At 39.8% G+C, this 20424-nt stretch overlaps 2 protein-coding genes across 4 annotated transcripts in view; one reads left to right on the forward strand and one right to left on the reverse strand.

Moving 5' to 3' along the window:
* The window catches only part of ZGRF1 (zinc finger GRF-type containing 1), a 23068-nt gene extending 15715 nt beyond the window's left edge, over window positions 1-7353 (reverse strand). Inside the window, exons 1-9 of the mRNA XM_065686118.1 lie at window positions 7069-7353; window positions 5511-5591; window positions 5305-5385; window positions 5138-5194; window positions 4515-4700; window positions 1961-4151; window positions 1599-1675; window positions 847-942; window positions 244-417 (exon numbers count right to left, since the gene is read on the reverse strand). Of these exons, the coding sequence (XP_065542190.1) occupies window positions 244-417; window positions 847-942; window positions 1599-1675; window positions 1961-4151; window positions 4515-4700; window positions 5138-5194; window positions 5305-5385; window positions 5511-5531 (2883 nt within the window). The 5' untranslated portion in view covers window positions 5532-5591; window positions 7069-7353. The remainder of the gene's footprint in view (window positions 1-243; window positions 418-846; window positions 943-1598; window positions 1676-1960; window positions 4152-4514; window positions 4701-5137; window positions 5195-5304; window positions 5386-5510; window positions 5592-7068) is intronic.
* Window positions 7186-20424, forward strand: part of LARP7 (La ribonucleoprotein 7, transcriptional regulator) — a 27408-nt gene continuing 14169 nt past the window's right edge. Inside the window, exons 1-7 of one of the 3 annotated variants that reach the window (XM_065686090.1) lie at window positions 7186-7365; window positions 13138-13371; window positions 14301-14401; window positions 14498-14581; window positions 17511-17675; window positions 18352-18460; window positions 19483-19854. In XM_065686090.1, coding sequence (XP_065542162.1) covers window positions 13164-13371; window positions 14301-14401; window positions 14498-14581; window positions 17511-17675; window positions 18352-18460; window positions 19483-19854 — 1039 coding nt within the window. In that variant the 5' untranslated portion in view covers window positions 7186-7365; window positions 13138-13163. Of the gene's footprint in view, window positions 7366-7531; window positions 7551-13137; window positions 13372-14300; window positions 14402-14497; window positions 14582-17510; window positions 17676-18351; window positions 18461-19482; window positions 19855-20424 lie in introns of those variants that run through there. The other 2 variants (XM_065686082.1, XM_065686095.1) reach the window with 2 other exon arrangements.

Here is a 20424-nt window from a genome sequence, read left to right on the forward strand (position 1 = left end):
AAAAAACACAAAACCAAACCACATTACATTGTACAAATGCATAGTCCTATGGCAAAGGTAAGTAAAATAAGAGTACAAATAATTGTCTAACTGCAAGGTTTTAACCACAAAGCACTATGTTTGGCTCTCGGTGATCTTGATACAGCTGTAGTATTGTAAAGTTGAACTGTCTTATCCTACATTTACAGGAGACTTTCTTGCCCTAAGGTTAATAAGAATAACTTTGGAAAAAAATTGTTTTACCTGTCTGAAGTCAGAAAGGACATCATTGCTTGAAAACAGGGGTGACAAAAATCTCTCAGCTGCAAACTCCATATTACCTGTGTAGTGCTGCCTTCCCAGCTGTGAGCAGGGAGCTCTTGACATTATTTCACTAGCTGCTGATCCCCTTACTTGGTGCCCTTGAAACACAACAGCCTATGTGATATATTGGAGTTATCATTAAATGCAAATAAGTTCTGGATCTACAGTCAGTAAAGGTACTTGTCAGACATACCACAAAAATAATATGTTGGAAAATAAGGAAGAGAAAAAAAATCCATGTATTTATTTTTCCTTTGCACTCCTGCAACTAAGCAGCAATAAAGTTTTTGAACAAATCTCTGTCAACAGAAAACTGATATTCTGATATAGTGTGTTTAAGTCTTCTTTTTGTATTGTAAAATTCAAGTTTAAGACTCTCAATGGAAAACTTCCCACAGACAAATGTACTAAAAAACAGTGAAAAGCCCATTACAAGACTGAGTACATTTTTATAAGGACTAATTGTGATACATAAATAGTAAACCACTGAATTGAAATTTAGGAGGCACTATTCATGATACTTCAGTTCCACTCAAATCGTACCTTTGGCTGGCAGTCAGGTGTCTCAGGGTCTCTTTGGTAGAAAGATGTTGGTAGAGTAGATGATTTTTTCAGTAATAAATTGAGCACATGGTTAGGCTGCACAAAAAAGTATCAAAAGCTCATAAGTCTAACAATTTAATAACCATTTAAAGTGAAAAGTTAAGAAAGCTCTTACATTTATACAAGAGAGCATTTTAAATTACAGCCTTTTAATGTGGAAGCCAAAAGAATCCATAATAGGATAAGAAATATATGTTTCTTATTCAAAGGAGACAGGAAAATACAGTAATTTAATCTAAAATCTTTCTTTAACTTTGGATGGATTGAAAAAAAAGACAAGTGAGAGCATTAGATAAGAATAAGTATGAAGCATGAAGCAAAACTAAATGTACAAACATATTTCAATCCAAGAGCTAAAATTCTAGGAAGGCTATGCATCCAAAAAGATAATGAAAGAAAAGAAAAAATAGCTGGTAAAAGAAAATGGGGTAGGGAAGAAGTACCAGACAACTAACGTGACATTAAACATAAGTAAATATATGCAATTTGTCATACATTAGGCCTTCTGAACATTTATTGGTAATAGGGTCTGCAGGAGGAGATCTGGTGTCCACTATCAGCTTCTTACTTGATGTTTCCAAGCAATTTCTAGCTCAACTTCTGCAGTTTCACAAACCAAGAATTTTATTTTCTAGAAGTGGAAAATGAATGTATCTTGTACAGATAGATATGCATAGTCAAAAATTGGTTACCATAAGGCCAGAAGAATCAAAGTGTGAAGATGCCTTTATACTTTCTGGGTAAGGCATTTCTGTAAACTGTTTTATAGCTACAAGAGATGGAAAAGCATAGTAAGTTACAATTATGGTATTCTTGTTACATGAAAACATCTGCATTTTACTGGGCTTGCAAACCTTACCCATGCAAATAATTGCACAGATAGGATTTAACCAAACTAAAGCAAAGACACAGCTTTGGAGGCCACATATTGCATGAGGGAATCTTTATAACACATCACTCCAAAAATATGATTTCTGAATATGGACTGTCCAGCAGGAAAGATAATAGTACAGAGTTACAGTGACACAGAATTCACTTTAAAATAAAAGCGGACCTTCATCTTTCACAAGGGGTTCAAATATCTCTTTAGAAGTTTCTGCTTCATATAACATGCTATTACTTTCCTCCATCTCTTCCAAGCTTTCTAATGCTGTGCTGTGTTGAGTCAAAGCTCCTAGAAGAGCGATGTTGTTCACCAAATGAAGAACTGATGAATTGTCAGCCACTGCTGGGCATTTCCTGCAATCCATTCCTAACTGTTCACCTTTGCAAGCTTCATGAAAGGCATTTATGCTCCCTACATTTTCAAACTCAGTTTCAGATATTGCTGTTTCCTCTGGAGATGAATGGCTTTTTTCTAAAGGACGGGTAGAACTTCTGGAAATGAGACTATCATCCTTATGTGGAATGACAAATACCTTTTGAGGGTTTTCTGCAGGGTATTGGAATGAGGCACAGCTAGGATCTGGTTTTTGTGGCAAAGCCAGCAAAGGACTGTCTGCTTTAATGTCATCACTCTCAGTACCACCGAAGTGTTCTAGATCAACATCTGGGCATTTCACACATCCAAGCTGTATAACATCTTTTTTAGTATTTTTGTCCATTGCAGAAATTGTTCTACTGGTAAAAATACGTGAAATACTTTCAGCTTTTTCAAACATACTGGTTTTAGGGTGACATTCATTAACATTTGTGTCACCAAGTGAAAGATCAGGCTGCTTGCTTTTCATCCATGAAGTGCCATTAATGGTACGCACTGCACAGCCATCAGGATCCTTCTTGTCAATTGTGGCTTCAATACTTAATTCCCTTTCATTAATCTCTTTTATGTCATGTCCATCACCCAAAAGTTCCACTGCAATTCTGGTTTGGTTTTCAGAGTCTTCTGCAATTCTACCTGTGTCTATGACATCGCTGTCACAAAGATGAGATGTTATATCGCCAGTGTAGTGATTTCCATCATTCTGTCTGTTAAATGCTGAACATTTGAGCTCTTCGTTTTTACTGTGTGTCACTACTTCACAGCAAGAATGAAGTCTCAGTGCAGCATTTTGTGCTACATCTCCTCCCCTTAAGCAGTCAGGACTTTGTGAAAGGTTGTCTCCTTCAGTGAGCTTATTCTGAGCTCTTTCACACAGGTCTTCATTGTCTGTGTCATTAAAGTCAAAAGCCTCCAGTAGATTAAAATTAACTTCCATCACCTGTTCATCTGGACAGCCTTCACTATGCATACTTAATTCCTCCTTTACAGTTCCAATTCCAGTCAATATTAGGCCTGCAGAGAGCTCCAGACTTCTTTCTGAAGCTTTTTTTTGCTGAAACACACTTTGCAACTTCATAGATGAATTCTCCTCAAGATTGTTACTTCCTAAATGCTCCTTGTATCTGGAGAGATTTTTTTCTAAGGTGATTGGACTTGCTGAACACAAAATGTCACCTGAGGATGAGGCAAACTGACTGTCACTCACTTTACTTATGGTGGATTCAGGTAGGAAACAACTATTGGTACTGCAGGAATCTTGTAAATCTTGACTTAAATTATTTGTCTTTTTGTCAAGTCTCTGTCCTGTGACATCTTTATCACAAGGTTGTCCAGCTAAATTTAGAAGCATGTCAGCATTACATTCCTTGTTATCATATGCAGTTCCCTTTGTACAAGGCAGATGCTGAATATTTTCCATGAGTCTTTTGGCAGGCTTGCCGGAAAAAGTAGATAGGATTGTGTTTTTTCTTTTGTATAAACAATCTGTGTTTTCGGATGCCTGAAACTTAGAAAGACATTCTGTGCCTTGAGATGTTGTTTGCTGTCTGCATCCTTGAGCTGGTTTAGATTTCAGAAGAGCCAGAATCTGTGCTGTGCTCCTGATGCTGTGTGACACTGCCTCATGAGCACCTCTCTGACTACCAGATTTGGTGTGCCCAGTAATTAGAGGAGATTCAGGCCTCATAGTGGATCGATCAGAGTTTTGCTTCTCTGTCTCCTCACATCTGTCAAGAAATGGAGCTGAAAGCAGTGAGGGGAGATATATGTGTTTGCTGTTACTCTCTGTACATGTATCTTCATGAAAGTCTGCAGACCCACTTGTTTCTGCATCCTTCTGGCAAATTGTAGAAAATAACGGAGAGGTACCATAAACTTTTGATGGAAAAGCTCCCTCACTCTGCTTGGATAAAGGCAACGTTGTTTTTTCTCCCTCTTCCATCGCTGATGTTATCTTTTCAATTTGACGTGGCCCTCGGAAACTCTAGAGGAGAAATGTTAAATTAATTCTGCTCAGAAATCAACTTCACATTTTGTAATCAACTGTTGAAAGTAGGGCATGCTCCATAAAATGTATCCTGCTCAAGAAACATATGACAATTCCACATGTGTATAGAAGTAGTCTCAAGCCCTTGTGATATTCATTGTAGCCTTAGCAATAGCAATCCTGCTAAACCAGATTTAGTAAACTCTGGAAAAAATAGCTACCTGTAACACATTCTGGCTTATAATTCAAAAAGCAAACAGGAAGACATCATTTATGTATTTACAATTCATTAAAAGATGTGCCCTGTGTGTTTTAAAATGCATGTTCACATCAGACATGGCTTTTGAAACCAAGACATACCTTAAACATCCTTTTCAAGCCAACAGACAGATGCCTTTGAGGTGGGACAACAGGTTTTACACCATTCCTATCCACTGCTGGAGTTTCTGCTTCCCTTGGCTGGTCTTCAAAAGATTTTTCATTTACTTTTACTGCTTCAACTGTGATCAAATACCGTTCACTTTCTAAATCGTCTCCAGCATTCACCTAGGAGAGAGAAACAGCAGTATATATGAGTGCTATGTAACAAACAGTTACAGTCTTATAAGTAGTTAAAGACTTCTAAATACTTTCATGTAAATATTTCAGAAATTTACACCTAGTATAGCACAGCTGCCTGATAAATATGTAGTTTTTTATATATATCACTTAGCTTCAAGTTATGGTTATTTAATGTATCAGTATAATACACTGCTTTTACCCAAAAGGAATAAAATTTCATAAAACCTCTACACTAGTTCTGGAAAAGCAGTATGACTTATCAATAATCAGAAGCTGGTTTTGCTTTGCATTGCTTGTATTGTGTCAGACTTTCATATCCATTATAAGGAAAAGTACTACCTCAGTTAACAAGTAAGAATTTGAAATGCTTCCTGAAACACAAATAAAAATCATTAAAAAAAACACCCCCAAACAAAATATACCTGTGATTTTATGAAAATACTCTCCAAACATTGTCCTTTATCATCAAACAAGACACCCTGCAATGGAAAAATAGAATTTTAAATAGCTAATTTTGGGTCACAGATCAACTGGATTGCCACTGGCAGTCTAGCAGTAGCAGATGATATATCAAATCTGAGTTGCTCACCTTATTACTGCCATTTCTGATCTTCAGAATTCCATCTTGCCACGTTTTTGATTTTTTCATTTTTTGGTGAGTGTATAATACCTGTTTGAAACATGGAAAATGTTGACATAATGATAAGTAAGAATAATGTTTAGATAATACAGCAGCAACAGGGTCTTCTGAATTTATTTCTACCTAAATCATACACAGTGTTAAAAATAACTTACAGTAAATTCTTGAGAAGGCATGGCTTTAGCAGGACAGTTATCCAACAGCTTATTTCACAAATATTTACATCTTCACGTGGCCTAAGAGACAAGGAAATGTTCAGAATCTGCCAGAGTTGTAAAGAAAATGTGTGAACAGCAAAATAGATGTCAGTTCATTTTTTTTTTTTTTCCTCAAAGGAAGAGCTATATGCAAGACAACATCAAAACAATGGGGTATAATGTAGGCATTTTAAAGAGAAACCTTGAAAATAATCTAACAGAATGACTACTGGTAAAAAAAATGGCTTTTTTTTTTTTCAGATGCCAACGTATTTTCTAACTTTCAGGGAAATTGATTTGTTTAAATGAGTGGCTGGCAGCTCTGAAAACTCCAGTGATCTTTCTGCTATTCAGAATTAACAAATCATCCTAAACATGCTTACATGCAGAAAAAAAAAACCCCAAACAACCCCAAACCAAAACAATACAAGCTATTAGCAGAATAATTTTGTTGCCAGTTTATTGACTCTGGAGTTGGTCATGAAATTCATGGCAAAGATAACTGACTCTCAAAACCAGTTACCCATGAAGTCATATTTAAACTTAGATCATAGTAAATTTTCAAACTGGTAATGAAACCAGGAGCAAATCATTATTTAGCCACTCATCTCCACAGGCTGTGAATTACTGTTGCACTTGCTGGCTTATAGCATTTGATCAGTGATGAGATTTGTGTCCGTGCTTGGGACCTTAATTCAATCCGTTAGCATCACTGCAATGGAAATAATCACAAGAGACAGGGTGAAATTGACAGCTGCTCATACTGTGGAATAGTAGAGGAAATAATTAAAAATACTGTATGGATGACTTTTAATAATATTTGAAGGGACATGACTTTAAGCTAACAGAGGGGAGATTTAGATGAGACCTTAGGAAGTTCTTCCCTGTGAGGGTGGTGAGGCCCTGGCACAGGTTGCCCGGAGAAGCTGTGGCTGCTCCATTCCTGGCAGTGTTCAAGGCCAGGTTGGATGGGGCTTGGAACAACCTGCTCTAGTGGAATGTGTCCCCATAGCAGGTGTCCCTGCCTATAGCAGGATGATCTTTAAGGTCCCTTCCAACCCAAACCAGCCTGGAATTCGATATTAAGATGGGGAGAGATTCATGCTGTTACTTATAGCAGCCACCTTCTTAGCTGTGCCCAGGTGTTTACTAGGGTGCAAAACCTTGAAATTAACACCCTTAAAGGATATATAATTACTCTTTTAGCTTTTAAAGGGAAGTGGCTTACCTTTAATTGCTTACTGTAATTCAATATTGAATATTGTGGGAACAGGGAAGAACAGGACAGCTGCCAGCACTCCTTCATAAAGCCCTGCTGAGACCACTTTCACCACACCGGACAAGCCAGGTAAGCCCCTTTTAAACCACTAGCCATCAACATTTTCCTCAGTACAGCGGTTTTGGATTGAAGGGGGGTGTCCTACGGCGGGCCGGGCCCAACCATCAAAGATCGCCTTTCAGGCACATCCGCCCCGTTACTAATCCCCGGGGGGCTTGTCGCCGCCCTCCTACCCACCTATGCCGGACGAGCAGGCGGGACCGGGATCGGGCCCGTGAACCCCGCCACAGCCACCGCTTTCTCTTTCCCGCGTTCGAAACTTCCCGCCGCTGCCGCCGCGTAACGTCACCACGCGACCAGAACGGAGAAGGAAACCACGTGACCCCGAACGCGGGGTGTACGCTGCCGCGGGGCTTTTCCTCGCTGCGGGGTATTGGTGTGTCGTACTGGGACTGATGGTGACAGGGCAGGGCCCAGAGGATTCAGCGACAGCTCGGTGTCCTCTGCGGTGACGTCGGCCCGGCTTGGCGACAGGTCGGTGGTGCGTGGCGGGGGGGGGGGGGCAGTCGGTCGCTGCGGTGGCGGTGTGTGATAGCGGCGCGGGCAGGGGGCGCTGCTGTACTCCCTTGCCCCTCTCGCTCCTCGCCGTTGCGCTCATGCTTCGTGCGGCCGTTGGGCTGAGGGGATTGCTCGTCCTGTCACGGTAGCAGCCCAAACGGGTAACCGCCATTCTTGCCCCTTATTGCCCTGCTTTGGCCTCTCCTGCTGTGGTTCCCACATCCCGTTCCCCGTGCCCAGCTCCTTGAGCCTCTTTCCGTCCTGGTGCCGACGTGTGTGGCCACTTCCTGGCGGGGTTTTAAGGGCTGCTGTCCCTTAGCGTCGCCCTGAGGATCTGTGGTGACTTTGCCTTCAGGTGAAGGTGGTGGCTGGGGTGCATTCACAGGGGGTCAAGACCTGGTACCTTGTGTTGGGGAGAGGGTCCCCCCTGTTGAGGTGGGTACATGGTGAATGGATGACTTTGGGATAGGGTGCCAGAGTGGGACTCTTCATCAGGGACTGTAGTGATAGGACAAGGGGTGATGGGTTCAGACTGAAACGGGGAAAGTTCAGGTGAGAGATAAGTTCTTTCCTGTGAGGGTGGTGAGGCCTTGGCACAGGTTGTGCAAAGAAGCTGTGGCTGCCCTATCACTGACAGTGTTCAAAGCCTGATTGGATGGGGCTTGGAGCAACCCGGTCTAGTGGAAGGTGTCCCTGCCCATGGCAGGGGGTTGGAACTGGATGATCTTTAAGGTCCCTTCCAACCCAAACCATTCTGTGATTCTGTGATTCTGTGATTCTGTGATTCTGTGATTCTGTGATTCTGTGATTCTGTGATTCTGTGATTCTGTGATTCTGTGATTCTGTGATGTGTGTGCTTGCTTCACTCTTTCATGCACGCGAGGTCCATGAGCGGTTGCAGTAGCAAGGCTGAAACCTGCAGAGGTCAGTATCCGTGCAGCTGGCCTTCTCAGAACCGGGATTTAGGGAGTTGTTATGCTGGCAAAGATGAAGTTTGGGTCTAGAAAAATCTATTTCACATTGTGTGTTTCCCCTTTGTTTGAATGAGAAATGAGATATTTTCCCGTGAGTGTGCAGCTCCTAACAGGGCAGCACAGTGTCTTGCTTCTGTAGCCACTTCTGTCCTGCTCCCAAGTGCTTATTCCTGCTGCTTCCCTTCATCAGCTCTGCAGCTTATTCAGCTTCTTTATGAGTTGGTTTACCCCCTCACCCAGCAGGGAAGGACCAGAAAGTAGCAGCTTCTCAGGTCTGAATTGAACTGGCTGTACCAGAGGGTGAGATCCTCTGAGGGAGGACTGTGTAGCAACTCAAATGAGAGCTGTGCTGCTTTTTGTGTGTCAGTGAGCTGTTGGTTCATGTAGCTGAATCCATGTAACCATAGTTCTGTGCTGTGGGCCTGCATCTTATTAAAAATCCATTTGTGATGACAGAGGAAGGAGTAAGCACAGCAGGACTAGCACAGGAGCAGGAGGTTCTTTGTTTTTAGGTTGAGAAAATTGTGTTGATCTCCATGAATTGTCCTTTCTCAGCTTGCTTTCTGTAGAGTGAGGTTACAAGGCAGGGTAGGAACTTCAAACTGCTGCAGCTCTAGCTGCGTGTGTGTTAGAGTAAGAATACCCCACGTGGATTACAGATTGTCTTTGCAAGTATTTCAGGTTTGCTAAATACTTGCGTTTATTTTGGAGTGAATGGTCAGAGGAGCAAGCATCCTGACTGTATGGAGACATTTTCATAGTATAGAAAACATTTTGAATGGTTCTTTTTCATCCCCTTCCCTCAATTTCCTATTTAAAATTCCCAAAGCAAGCAAGCATTTGCATCAGTGCTTAATATAAAAGAATGAAGGATATTTTATAACTGGACCTATGTTTATTCCGGACAGTGGACTACAATCAATTTGACTATGTTTTTCTAGATTTTTATAACAACACCAGTTTGCTTGGGAACTTGGCTGTGTACAGGTTAGCACTAACATACATAATATTTGCCTTTTAGAGAGTATAGATAAGTTACTATGGATCTGTGTGTCCATATATTACTTTGATTTACATTATCTTTCCTTTCTTAGAGTCCCCCCAGATTAATTGTCCCTTCTTTTCCTGGTTTCACTTTTGCACATCGAGGCACTGTGGTTCTATTTCATTTGAGGGAAGGTAAGAGGTAGTAGTTGGCTTGCTTTAAACAGGGAGATGTTTGGACCCTGCTTTTGCTTGTTGATGATTATAATTGTTTACCAGAACAGTGCTTGCAGTTGTGAGGCCAGCAGTGTAAGAGCTGACAAGTCCAAACGGCAGGCTATCTCATACCTTGGCATTGCAGCTTTCACTGGTGAGTTAAAGTTTGCACTACTACATGTAAGGTTGTGTACAGAGTCTAATTATAGGTTCATGGGTGACATTTGCTTTGACTCTTTATTTCCAAACTCCTCCAAAGTGATTTTCTCTAAGCTACATTCCTAAAGCGATTAGCGCAAAACGGAGAGGGGAGGGGAAGAGAGAGGAGGGAGCAAAGAGCACAGCTTGCAGCTCTTTGTTTTTAAGCTTGAATGAGAACCTCCCTCCTGGGAATGAAGACCCAAGGCAGAGGGACTCAAAACACTCAGATGCCTTCTTAAAATCAAGTTTTGCTGTACATAGGCCACATTCATTATGTGTCATTGCAGTCATTTAATACTATTTAGACACTAAAAGTATCCCATAATTGTTTTACTGTTAGTGGTGCAACTCACTATAGCCCTCAGCTAAGTAGTATATTGTTCTGATGATTATTAATAGAAATACCTTTCTCAAGGGCTTGATTGGAGCTCCAGCTTGTGCTTCAGTTGGGATTTTTACCTGGCTTATCTTTCCAAGGTGATTATTAACCTTTGGCTATCTGGAGTGGTCAATGCAGGGGGAGAAACTGATAGCCGGCTATGGTAGCCTTATTTGCACAATAATTTGAAGACCATTTCGATTTTTGTCATCCTGTTGTAGATGTGGGCTTCCTCTCTGACTCTACTCACCTTTCCTTCTACAGTGCTTTGGCAGAGAGCTGCGAAGGCTTTCATATGGTGATTGCTACATTAATTACTTTAATTTTGGTGTTAATTTGATTTTCAAAAAGCTGTCTGCTTTTGGCAGTACCACTTTGTTCTGCTGGTGTAAAATGATGTTTTGTGGTGACTGGCAGTTTTCAAGGAGGGAGGGCTACAGCGAACTGAAATGTGAACAAAAAAAAGATCATTAGATGCATTAAAAAGATCTTATATTTTTCAAGGTAAATCTCTACATTTAAGTCACTTGCTTCTAGTTAATCCCTAATTTCTAGGGGCATGATTCTGAGGTTTTGTCAGAACTTGTTTTGCCATTAAAATCAGTGACAGCTGGTGGAAAAAAATCCTGACCAAAGAAAGGGGAAATGTCTAAGTGTAGCACATATTGATTGCCATGGGGACTTGCAAGTAGGAATGTGTTAGAACATATTCACAGGCAAGACTGGATGATGTTTTAATTCCTGCTCTTTGTTAGGCCCTGGCAACTGGCAGTGAGTGGCTTACAGTGTTGGCATAACAAAGACTGTTTTTAAACCCATACCTTTTTATTACCAGCCATGCCATGTGTTCATATATTGCATTATGTAAATTATATATAATTTATCTTGTATTTATTTATAAGGATTAATAGATGCTTCTCATTTGGAGGTTGTACCATCAATTTTTGTAGCAAGCTCTTCAGCTGCTGTATGTATCCAGTGTAACCTGTTTGTAACCGCTGGATTTATGATACATGCTCACTGAGCATGGTCCTTGGCTCAGCCTTTTCAGGAGTCTTCTATGTAATCCACCTTTTATTTTTCTTTCTTGCTTTGCCTTCTGCAGAAATTTCTGAAGTGTGTAGTGCTCTGAGGCTTTTTGTGTTCTTTCTAATGGTCTGTACAGGGAGCAGAGAACAAATTATTTCTGTCTTCAAGTCTAATAAAATCATGTTTATTATGAGGGAAATTTTGTGGTGCTTGGATTTACTTTTTGTAAGCTCTATTTAGCAAGAAGCTTGCTTTTCTGGTAACAGGGACGTTACGTATTATTAAAACACAAACACACCTTGTGACCTGCATGAGTGCTTTAAAGAAGTAACTCGTATATGTATGTATAGATACATAATATATAAATGAGTCAGCTGTGTGTGCTTGCAGGCCAGAAAGCTAACCATATACTGGGCTGCATCAAAAGGAGCTTGACCAGCAGGTTGAAGGAGGTGGTCCTGCCCCTCTGCTCCCTTGAGACCCCACTTGGAGCACTGTGTGCAGTTCTGGTGTCCTTAACATAAGAAGGACATAGAGCTGTTGCAGTAAGTCCAGAGGATGCCACAAGGATGATCAGGGGCTGGAGCACCTTCCATATGAAGACAGGCTGAGAAAATTTGAGCTGTTCAGCCTTGAGAAGAGAAACTGTGTGGAGACCTCATAGCAGCCCTCCAGTGTCTGAAGGGGGCCTACACGGGTGCTGGAGAGGGGCTCTGGCTCTCCATCAGGGGCTGTAGTTGATAGAAGGGGTGATGGGTTCAAACTGAAACAGGGGAAGTTCTTCCCTGTGAGAGTGGTGAGACACTGGTGCAGGTTGCCCAGAAAAGTGGTGAATGCTTGTCCTGGGTTCAGCAGTAGCAATCATTTTTCTCCTTAGTAGCTGGTGGAGTGCTGTGTTTTCGACCTTAGTCTGGGAACAATGCTGATAACACACAGATGATTTTAGTTGTTGCCTAAGTAATGCTTATTCCGGTCAAGGACTTTCTTGGGTCTCATGCTCTGCCAGGGAAGAGGGGAAGCCGGGAGGAAGCAGAGACAGGACACCTGACCCAAACTACCCAAAGGTTTATTCCATACCACAGCATGTCATGCCCAGTATATAAACTGGGGGGTGTCACCGGGAAGGCCCAGATCGCTGCTCAGGTTGGGCTGGGTGTTGGTCAGCAGGTGGTGAGCAATTGTATTCTCTCCGCTTTTATTCCTCTTATCATTATTATTAGTAGTAGTAGCAGTAGTAGTTTTGTATTATACCTTAATTACTGGACTGTTCTTATCTCAACCTCTCTACATTCTTTTGATTCTCCCCCCCATCCCTCCAGGAGTGTGGAGGGAGGAAGAAGGGGGAGGAGTGAATGAGGGGCTGCATAGTTCCTAGTTATGGGCTGATAGAGCACGACAGTGCTCTGTCCCTGGCAATATTCAAGACCAGGTTGGACAGAGCCTTGGGTGACATGGTCTAGTGTGAGGCATCCCTAGCCATGGCAGGGGGTTAGAACTAGATTAGTCCTTTCCTAATCATTCTATGCTTATATATATATATATAAAATATTTAAGAGTGCTGCTGGTCTGTAACTTGCAACATCATTTGAAGCTGTGAATCCCATGACTGGTGCTGGCATTCAAAAGCTGCTGTTGGCAATTTGATGGTGAGGACAGGCTGTTCCCAAGGTGTTCAGAAACAAATCATAAATTAAAAGCCTGCAGTTTGGTACCAACTTGCCTCCAGTGGATCTCTGTGCTAAAGGGTGCTAATAGCTGCCATGAGACATGAGTTCTAGCTTAGTCTTCACCTCATAGTTATTGTGCAACCTAATTTTCCTCATCTTCTTGTATGCTTTGTATTTTTGTATGGTGCATGGCAGATGCATGAATGGCAGATAGTCTCACAGGGGATGAAGTTTTTCAAGTCAGCTAAACCAAGAATGTTTCCTGCTTGAAATAAGACTATTTTGATTTTTCTCAAAGGTTACATTTAACTTCCAGTTGGCAGAATGACAGGAATGGAGACTGAAACGGCGAGAGACAAAGCCGTGGAGGAAGAAAGCACTGAACAAAAGAAAGAGAGAGAGAAAAGGAAGAGGTCAAGGGTTAAACAGGTGCTCGCGGATATAGTGAAACAAGTGGATTTCTGGTTTGGGGATGTCAATCTCCACAAAGACAGGTTTCTCCGAGAGCAAATAGAGAAGTCCAGAGATGGCTGTAAGTTTATATTCACTATATTTCAGTGAACAGATTCTTGACTGTATTCCTGGTGACAGTTACAAGTTATTTTGAGGTTCACATCTGTTCCTGGGGAAAGCAGTAGTTCCATGCTGGAAACCAGCAGCAGGATTAGTGGCTTGGGAGGCAACGCTTGGTACCAGTTTTTAGAAATTGCATTTAGTGTTTGTCTTTCCTGTTCCTTTACTACCAGCCCTAAGTTATAGGCACATGTGAAGGTAAAAATGACTGTTTGGGATACACAATTTTTTATTTCGCCCCCCCACCATGTGAGTTTGTGCAATTTCAAGAGTAAACAAACCCCCTTGGAGGTGCAGTACTGGACTTGTAGGGTAGATATATTTAGAAACTAAAATGCAATTTGGATTTTTGGTTAGATATAGATACTTCTTGTCATGTTTTCTGCGCAAGTTTTTGATGTTAGCAATTGTGTGTTTACATGCAAGGCTACTATGGGTTTTCTTTCCTTTAGACAAGTTTTGATGTGGCTAATTTGACTTCAGAGTAGGAAAATTAGCTCAGTTCTGACTCATTGAAATTGAAGTGTAAGCAGGGGCTTTTTTTAGAAGCCCGGGTTAAACACTTAATTGAGTACTTGAAGGAGAGGCATGTTTTCAATGCAAACTGGTTTAGTATTGCAAAGCTACATCAGAAAGGGGGTTTTCTTCCTTTCTTTTTGAAGACATTAGTTATCAGTGGGGAGGTAAAAGAACAAAATCCCTTTGATAAAAGTTGGCACAAAAGAAAATCAAATGATGGGTTTACTTGAATTTTGATGGTGAAAATTTTCTCCAAATCCTCAGCAGCAAGGTTATAGACTGCCCTAATGATTTGCAGATTGTTTTTAGTAGTGGAATCTTAATGTCAGATTACCCTGAGTTCCTCATTGTGCCTTATTTTATGCTTAGATGTCGACATATCACTTCTTGTTTCCTTCAACAAAATGAAAAAGTTGACGACTGATGGAAAATTGATAGCCCGAGCAGTTAAAAGTTCATCTGTTGTAGAGGTATTTCATATTTCAGTCTTCAACATTTGCTGATGTTGCTGTAATGTAAAGTAGGCAATAGTCTGATGGAAATTGTTCATTTCTTCTTACTTTTAGTTGGATTTAGAAGGAACAAGGATCAGAAGACGCCAACCACTGGGTGAGCAACCGAAGGATGTGGATAGTCGTACAGTCTATGTGGTAAGGCTGCACTAAACTGTCTTGCTGTTAATTCATGAAGAGTGCAAACCCCGCTATGTGTTGTCTGTGACAATCTAATTGTGTAGTAGCATTTGCTGTATCAAAAGCCAAAAAGCCAACATAAAGCAGCCATAGTTTTGCCAGAATTAGGAGGCAGTTTTTTCTGGGGAACATCTTGGATATAGTACAAGAAACCTTTACCAAAAGTAAATGTTATAGAAAATATAATAGAAAATATAAATATATAAATATAATAGCATTTGATTTGTGAGGGAGGGGAATTTAGGTGTACTGAACTTGTTAAGGGAAATATAAGTGTGCTGAACTTGTTAAGGCTTACAGAGTTGGGTTAATGTACAAGTTTAATGTAGCAAATATTTTTATATTAGGAATGTTCTATGTACTGGTGTTCTTGTCAACATGGGTCTGGCCTGGCTGCTGTGGCTTGTATGGTGTGTGGAAGGGAAATAAATTAAGCAAAGGCAAGTAAGTGCTGGCAGTGACTGTGTTGAGAAAGGGGTTAGTTTGGTACACCAATATTTGTACCAGCTTAAATCATTTTAAATGCTGAGCAGAGAGCTGCTTCACGTGCTAGTGAGAAAAGGTGCATTTCAGTTTAGCTATTACTGCTTTCACCAGGCTTTTCCAATTCATTTCATTAGAAGAACAGCACTGGTATGAAGAAATATTTACAGATGAGGTTGATGTAATTGAAGCTTTATGGTTAAAACTGTCAGTTTTATCAAACAGGATATGGCTGAGTTTTCAGGATAATCAGGGTCACTTTAGAAAGGACGATCTGCTTTTGAAAACTGTTACTACAAGTGCTGCTGGTTTTGTAACACAAGCATCTTCTAGAGGCAGAATGTATCTCAATGAGCTAGTCGTATTTTTAACAGGCTTTTTTTTTTTTTTTTTTTTTTTAATCCTGTGGCTACCTTGATACTGAAACGATATATTAATTTATATGAAAAAAGTTTGTGTTGCTGGAGAACCTCCACATCTCAACATGGTAGTTCAGATGTATCAGAGTGAAACGGCCATTATATTGTTGAGAGCCATTTCAGTGGCAGCATGGAAAGAGAGCTGATGGTTGAACTGTCACTGACTTAAAATCCTGTGCAATTTTTTTTTTTTGTAGAGTTGAAACTAGCATACTTTAAAAAAAAAAAAAAAGCATCCCTGTGCCTCTAAATCCTGTGCCTCTAAAGAAACTTTTTGATGACTAAAGTTAATTTATGGGTATGCCTGTAGCTGTTAGCAGCTGAACTAGTAATTTGAAGCAGGCGTCATGCTTTCCATGATGGAGACACATAATCATGACCAAAACGCCAGTCCATCCAGATAAAGAGAAGCTGGATTGCTCTGATCACTATGTTCTTTAACAAAAGCCCAGAAAAGGTTATTAGTTCTTTAAATATTATGTGCCACTCATAGTATTGCCCTAATATGATTACAGGGCAATATGATTAATATGATTGCAACTTCTGAAATCCTTTGTATCATGGTTGGAGAAGATGCTCTAAATTCAATGAGATATGTAGTCTATGCATAGCATAAGTACATAGCTAAATAGGTTTTTAAGCTTTTCTGTAAAACCAAAATAGGTGACTGGTGTGTTTTGTAAGTTACTGAATTTCTAGAGATCTTATTTAGAGAATATGTAGCAACTAATTATCTCTCTGACTGCTACCAAAATGGGTAAGTTTTGGTTGATTTTTTTTTTTTTTTCTCTTTAAAGACTAGCGAATGAGGATTCTGCTCTTTATAGTGGAGTTACAGAAATGTTAAGCCATGTTAAATGACTGGTATGTAGCAGTGGGGAGGAGCAGAAGCACAGAGAGTGTTATAAAAAAAGTTACAGTTAAAGCCTCCATTGCGAAGGACTGTCTTCAGCAGTAGTTAAGTTTTCTGAATTTATGCAGGAAGCTAAAGCTTCATTTATGAATTAAGAACTGAGACTTAAACATGTGTTTCTTTAAGGAATAGTAGCTTCATTACATTGGGTTTTACAGTCTCATTTAATTGGGGGAAGTTTTCATTAAATTTCTCTGAAATAATCTCATGGTTAAAGCTTCAAGCAACTGGGTTTTCAAGTTTATATTATAATGAAATTTTTTCTCAGGCAGGCAAATTTCATGCAAAAATAGTTTGCTACCTGAGTGTGATAAATAATGTTTTCCTACAAGGGAAACCTTTTAGGGCAGTAAGTCGCCATGAAAAAAAAAAGTATTGCAGTGAAGAATTGCCGAGTCTCCGTTGTTTAGGCATAGAGTTGAGATTTGAGGTACAGAGTTTTCAGTTGGATCTACTTAGAAATTTGTATGACAGCATTTCTCTTTGATTGGTGAAGGGAAAGTTTAGAACTGAGACATGTCTGCAAGCTGCTAAAATTGTTGCTATATTGAGTTGATAGAAATAAAATCAGACAGTTGTATCATCCAAGAAGCTGACTGAAAGTTTCTGCTGCATCCGATCATGCAGGCTGTTAGTATTAACTACTAAGCTTTAAAATTTCAGTTACTACCAGGAATTTATCAGCTTGAGAGCTGGCTCTTTCCTGACCTACTAGAGTTATCTGTTATGGAATTATGTTTGCTCAAAGGTCTCACTTTTGCGTGGTGCGGATATACAGTTGCAGGTGAGGTCTTAGTATCTGTCACGGGAAAGAGAAACAGCTGAATTAAGCATATAATCTAACTGTTATAGGTATATGAATGATTAGAGATGCATTTTCAGATCACTGGTTTTACTACCTGAGTACTGTGACCTCACAAAAAAAAATTACTGAAATAAAAGTGTGAACATTGTCACTTCATATTTAAATATATTTTGTTGTGACAGCTTCTCAGTTAGAAGATGTAAACAATCTGATGCAATGGCAATATGGTAGTGAGAAAATGATGTTTCTTTCCCTTTCTTTTTTTAGGAGCTACTTCCCAAAAATGTCAATCACAGTTGGATTGAGCGGGTGTTTGGGAAGTGTGGTAATGTAGTTTATGTCAGTATACCCAGGTATAAAACTAGTGGTGATCCAAAGGGATTTGCTTTTGTCGAATTTGAAACTAAAGAGCAAGCGGAGAAAGCTATTGAGGTGAGTAGTGGTGCCTCTGGTCTGCTCACATTCTTCCCAGTTGTCACTTTGTGCTGTAGATGGAGTAGTTTTTACAAGTCTACCTACTGGGTTTTAGAGAAATTCCTAAAATAACATAATTTAAAAACTTACCAGAGTTCAGTTCCTGTCTCCTAACCCCAGACCTCAGATCAGTTCCACTCTTTCTTAAAAGCATAATGCTCTTCATAACCTGGAGACTCGGTGAAGCATAGTGAGTGTTTTTTGGAATAATTTGGTTCACCACACTTGGCATCTTTTAGTGAAATAAAGATCTCAGAGTAACAGTATAATGGCTATTAAATTTAGTCAGGCAAGCATGGTCATACCTCATTTTCTGTACTTATGTGATTTTAAAGTTTAAAAACATTTATGCTTCAATGTCACAATGGTAACATACATAAAGGTATCACGCTCTTGAACATAAGGAAGCTCTGCACTTAGAAAGCGAACCACAGACACAAGAAAAACAACCCACCAAAGGCACCACACCACTGAAAGAACATGAGAACATGACTCCCGCTGTAGTCATGAGGGACTGCATCTATCTGGAGTGAATATAGGGCTGCTGGTTGTGACTGGGATAGTCTTACAAAAAAAAAAAAAAAAGAATGGTTTATGAATTGTATTGGTTTTGGTTTTTTTTTTTTTTTTTAAGTTTTTGAATAACCCACCAGAAGAAGCACCTCGGAAACCTGGGATTTTCCCCAAAACAGTAAAGAATAAGCCTGTTCCTGCACTGAGTACAAGTAACAGCAGCGTAGTAGGTGAGTGTTCCTAAGTTACTGAATCAAGATGTTTTGTGCCTCAGCTTCTGAAGAGTTTGAACTGCTGTGTTAACTGCAGTCTAGTCTCATGCTTCTTAAAACTTTGGAAGGTTAAAATACATATTGCTGATTGTTTGTTTGCCAATGTAGACTTAAGAGCGAAAGTGTCAAACTAAAATTCGGTAAATTATATAAAAATATAACAGCAGTCTATAGCAGAATGAACTTGTTACAGCATATTAACAGTTCCACTTTACAGATTCATAATTGCTTGGGGAAAAAGAAAAGAGGATATTGCTGAGAATTCTGAATGCAGAGTTGCTCATGTTTCCAACTACTAAAACTTACAAAGCATTGCAGGCCTATATTGCAACTTTGATTGGAAAAATGTTTTGATTGGAAAAAAGTGTTTTTCCTTGTTTCTAATGTAATGCAATTTCCCAGCCTTAGGCATGTTCCTCATCTTTTTCATACACGTAATGATGAATCAGACATTACATTCCTCACTAGCATCACTCATTCTTTGTTACATCTGTAACTACTGGGGTGTGTGTGTCAAGAAATGTTTAAAACATGTTTTAAACCCAGTTAGGATGCCCTCTACTGCTTCACATGCATTCTGCCCTTTGAAGTATACAGTACTGAAAATAAATTTATTTTTTAGATTGGTTGTACAAATCAGCAGTCTTAGTTTTTTTTTGGCCTGTCCTAAAGACATATGAATGATATAACAAAATATGCTTTTGTTAAGGAGAAGCAAAGAAACCTGTCTCTTTTCCTTTTAATTTGAGAGTAAGTGCTTCAGGAATCCTGCAGTCAAGCTATCCTTGTGACCCAAAGGCCTTTCTCGCTTTGTGAGACTAAGACACCTATTGCATCTCTCCTGTAGTTAGTTATTGGAGATAAGTATTTCATTTAACATCCCAGATTAGAATGACACGTGATATTGTGATTGTTTGCTTAGGTCAGTTAATCTAGTTTTTAATCATTGGCAGTTTTAAATATTGTATTTTTTAATACAGAAGAGAAGAAAAAGAAGAAGAAAAAGAAATCCAAAATCAAGAAAGAGAGCAATGTGCAGGCTGCTGTAGAGACAAAGGAATCGAGCATGAATGCTGCAACAGAGCAAGTACCGAAGTCAAAAAGACACAGAGCTTCATCCGAGTGTTCAGAAGGGGAGGTGACTGAGACTCACAGGCAGCCCTCAAAGAGCGAGAAAAGAAAATGGGACAGAACAGAAAGCTCTGAGGCACCTTGGGAAGGCAGGCCAGGGAAGAGAAAAAGAACCAGTTCTGGAAGTTGTGAGACCTCAACTCCAAAAGTGAAGAAAACTGTCCAAAAGGATGAAGTTGTTCCTGGAAAGGAAGAAACAGAAGCTCCAAAAGACTCCAATGGTAAAGTTTGTTGCATCTCTTTTTAGTATGTTCAGAATTTATATGTATCTTTTTACAGATGACAAATGGTAGGTTTCATGAGGGGAAAAGATAATGAGAAAAGCTCCAGTTAAACCACATTCTTTGCAATTGTAATTGTATTTGTAGTGGCCTTAAATTAACATGATTCTTGGTATGCTAGAGGGTAGCCAGCAGGTGAGGAAAGGGGCATGGGGGGGTAGGGAGGGTGGGATGATGATGCAAAGGACATAAATAACAATAATAACAACATAATAAACAACATAAGTGTAACCTGTATAATACAAATGCATTAGACTTTTGGAGTCTTGAAAGATTGAGGAAAAGTGTTGGTGAAATATTCAGACACTGAATTTTTATCTTTGAAAGTTAACTGGCAAAAAGTGATTCTGGTAAAATAGTGACTCAAATGTGGTGGAGACACTCAAAGCCAAGTTAGGTGGTCCCTGCAGTTAAATTGAAACCAGGTGAATAGGGGAAGAACACATTGAAGCTGCTAAATCTCATCAGAAGTAAAAATAGTTCCAAAGTTACTATCAATAGAACTCCACT

The sequence above is a fragment of the Lathamus discolor genome, chromosome 1 (assembly GCF_037157495.1).
Source record: "Lathamus discolor isolate bLatDis1 chromosome 1, bLatDis1.hap1, whole genome shotgun sequence".
Classification (NCBI taxonomy): domain Eukaryota; kingdom Metazoa; phylum Chordata; class Aves; order Psittaciformes; family Psittacidae; genus Lathamus; species Lathamus discolor.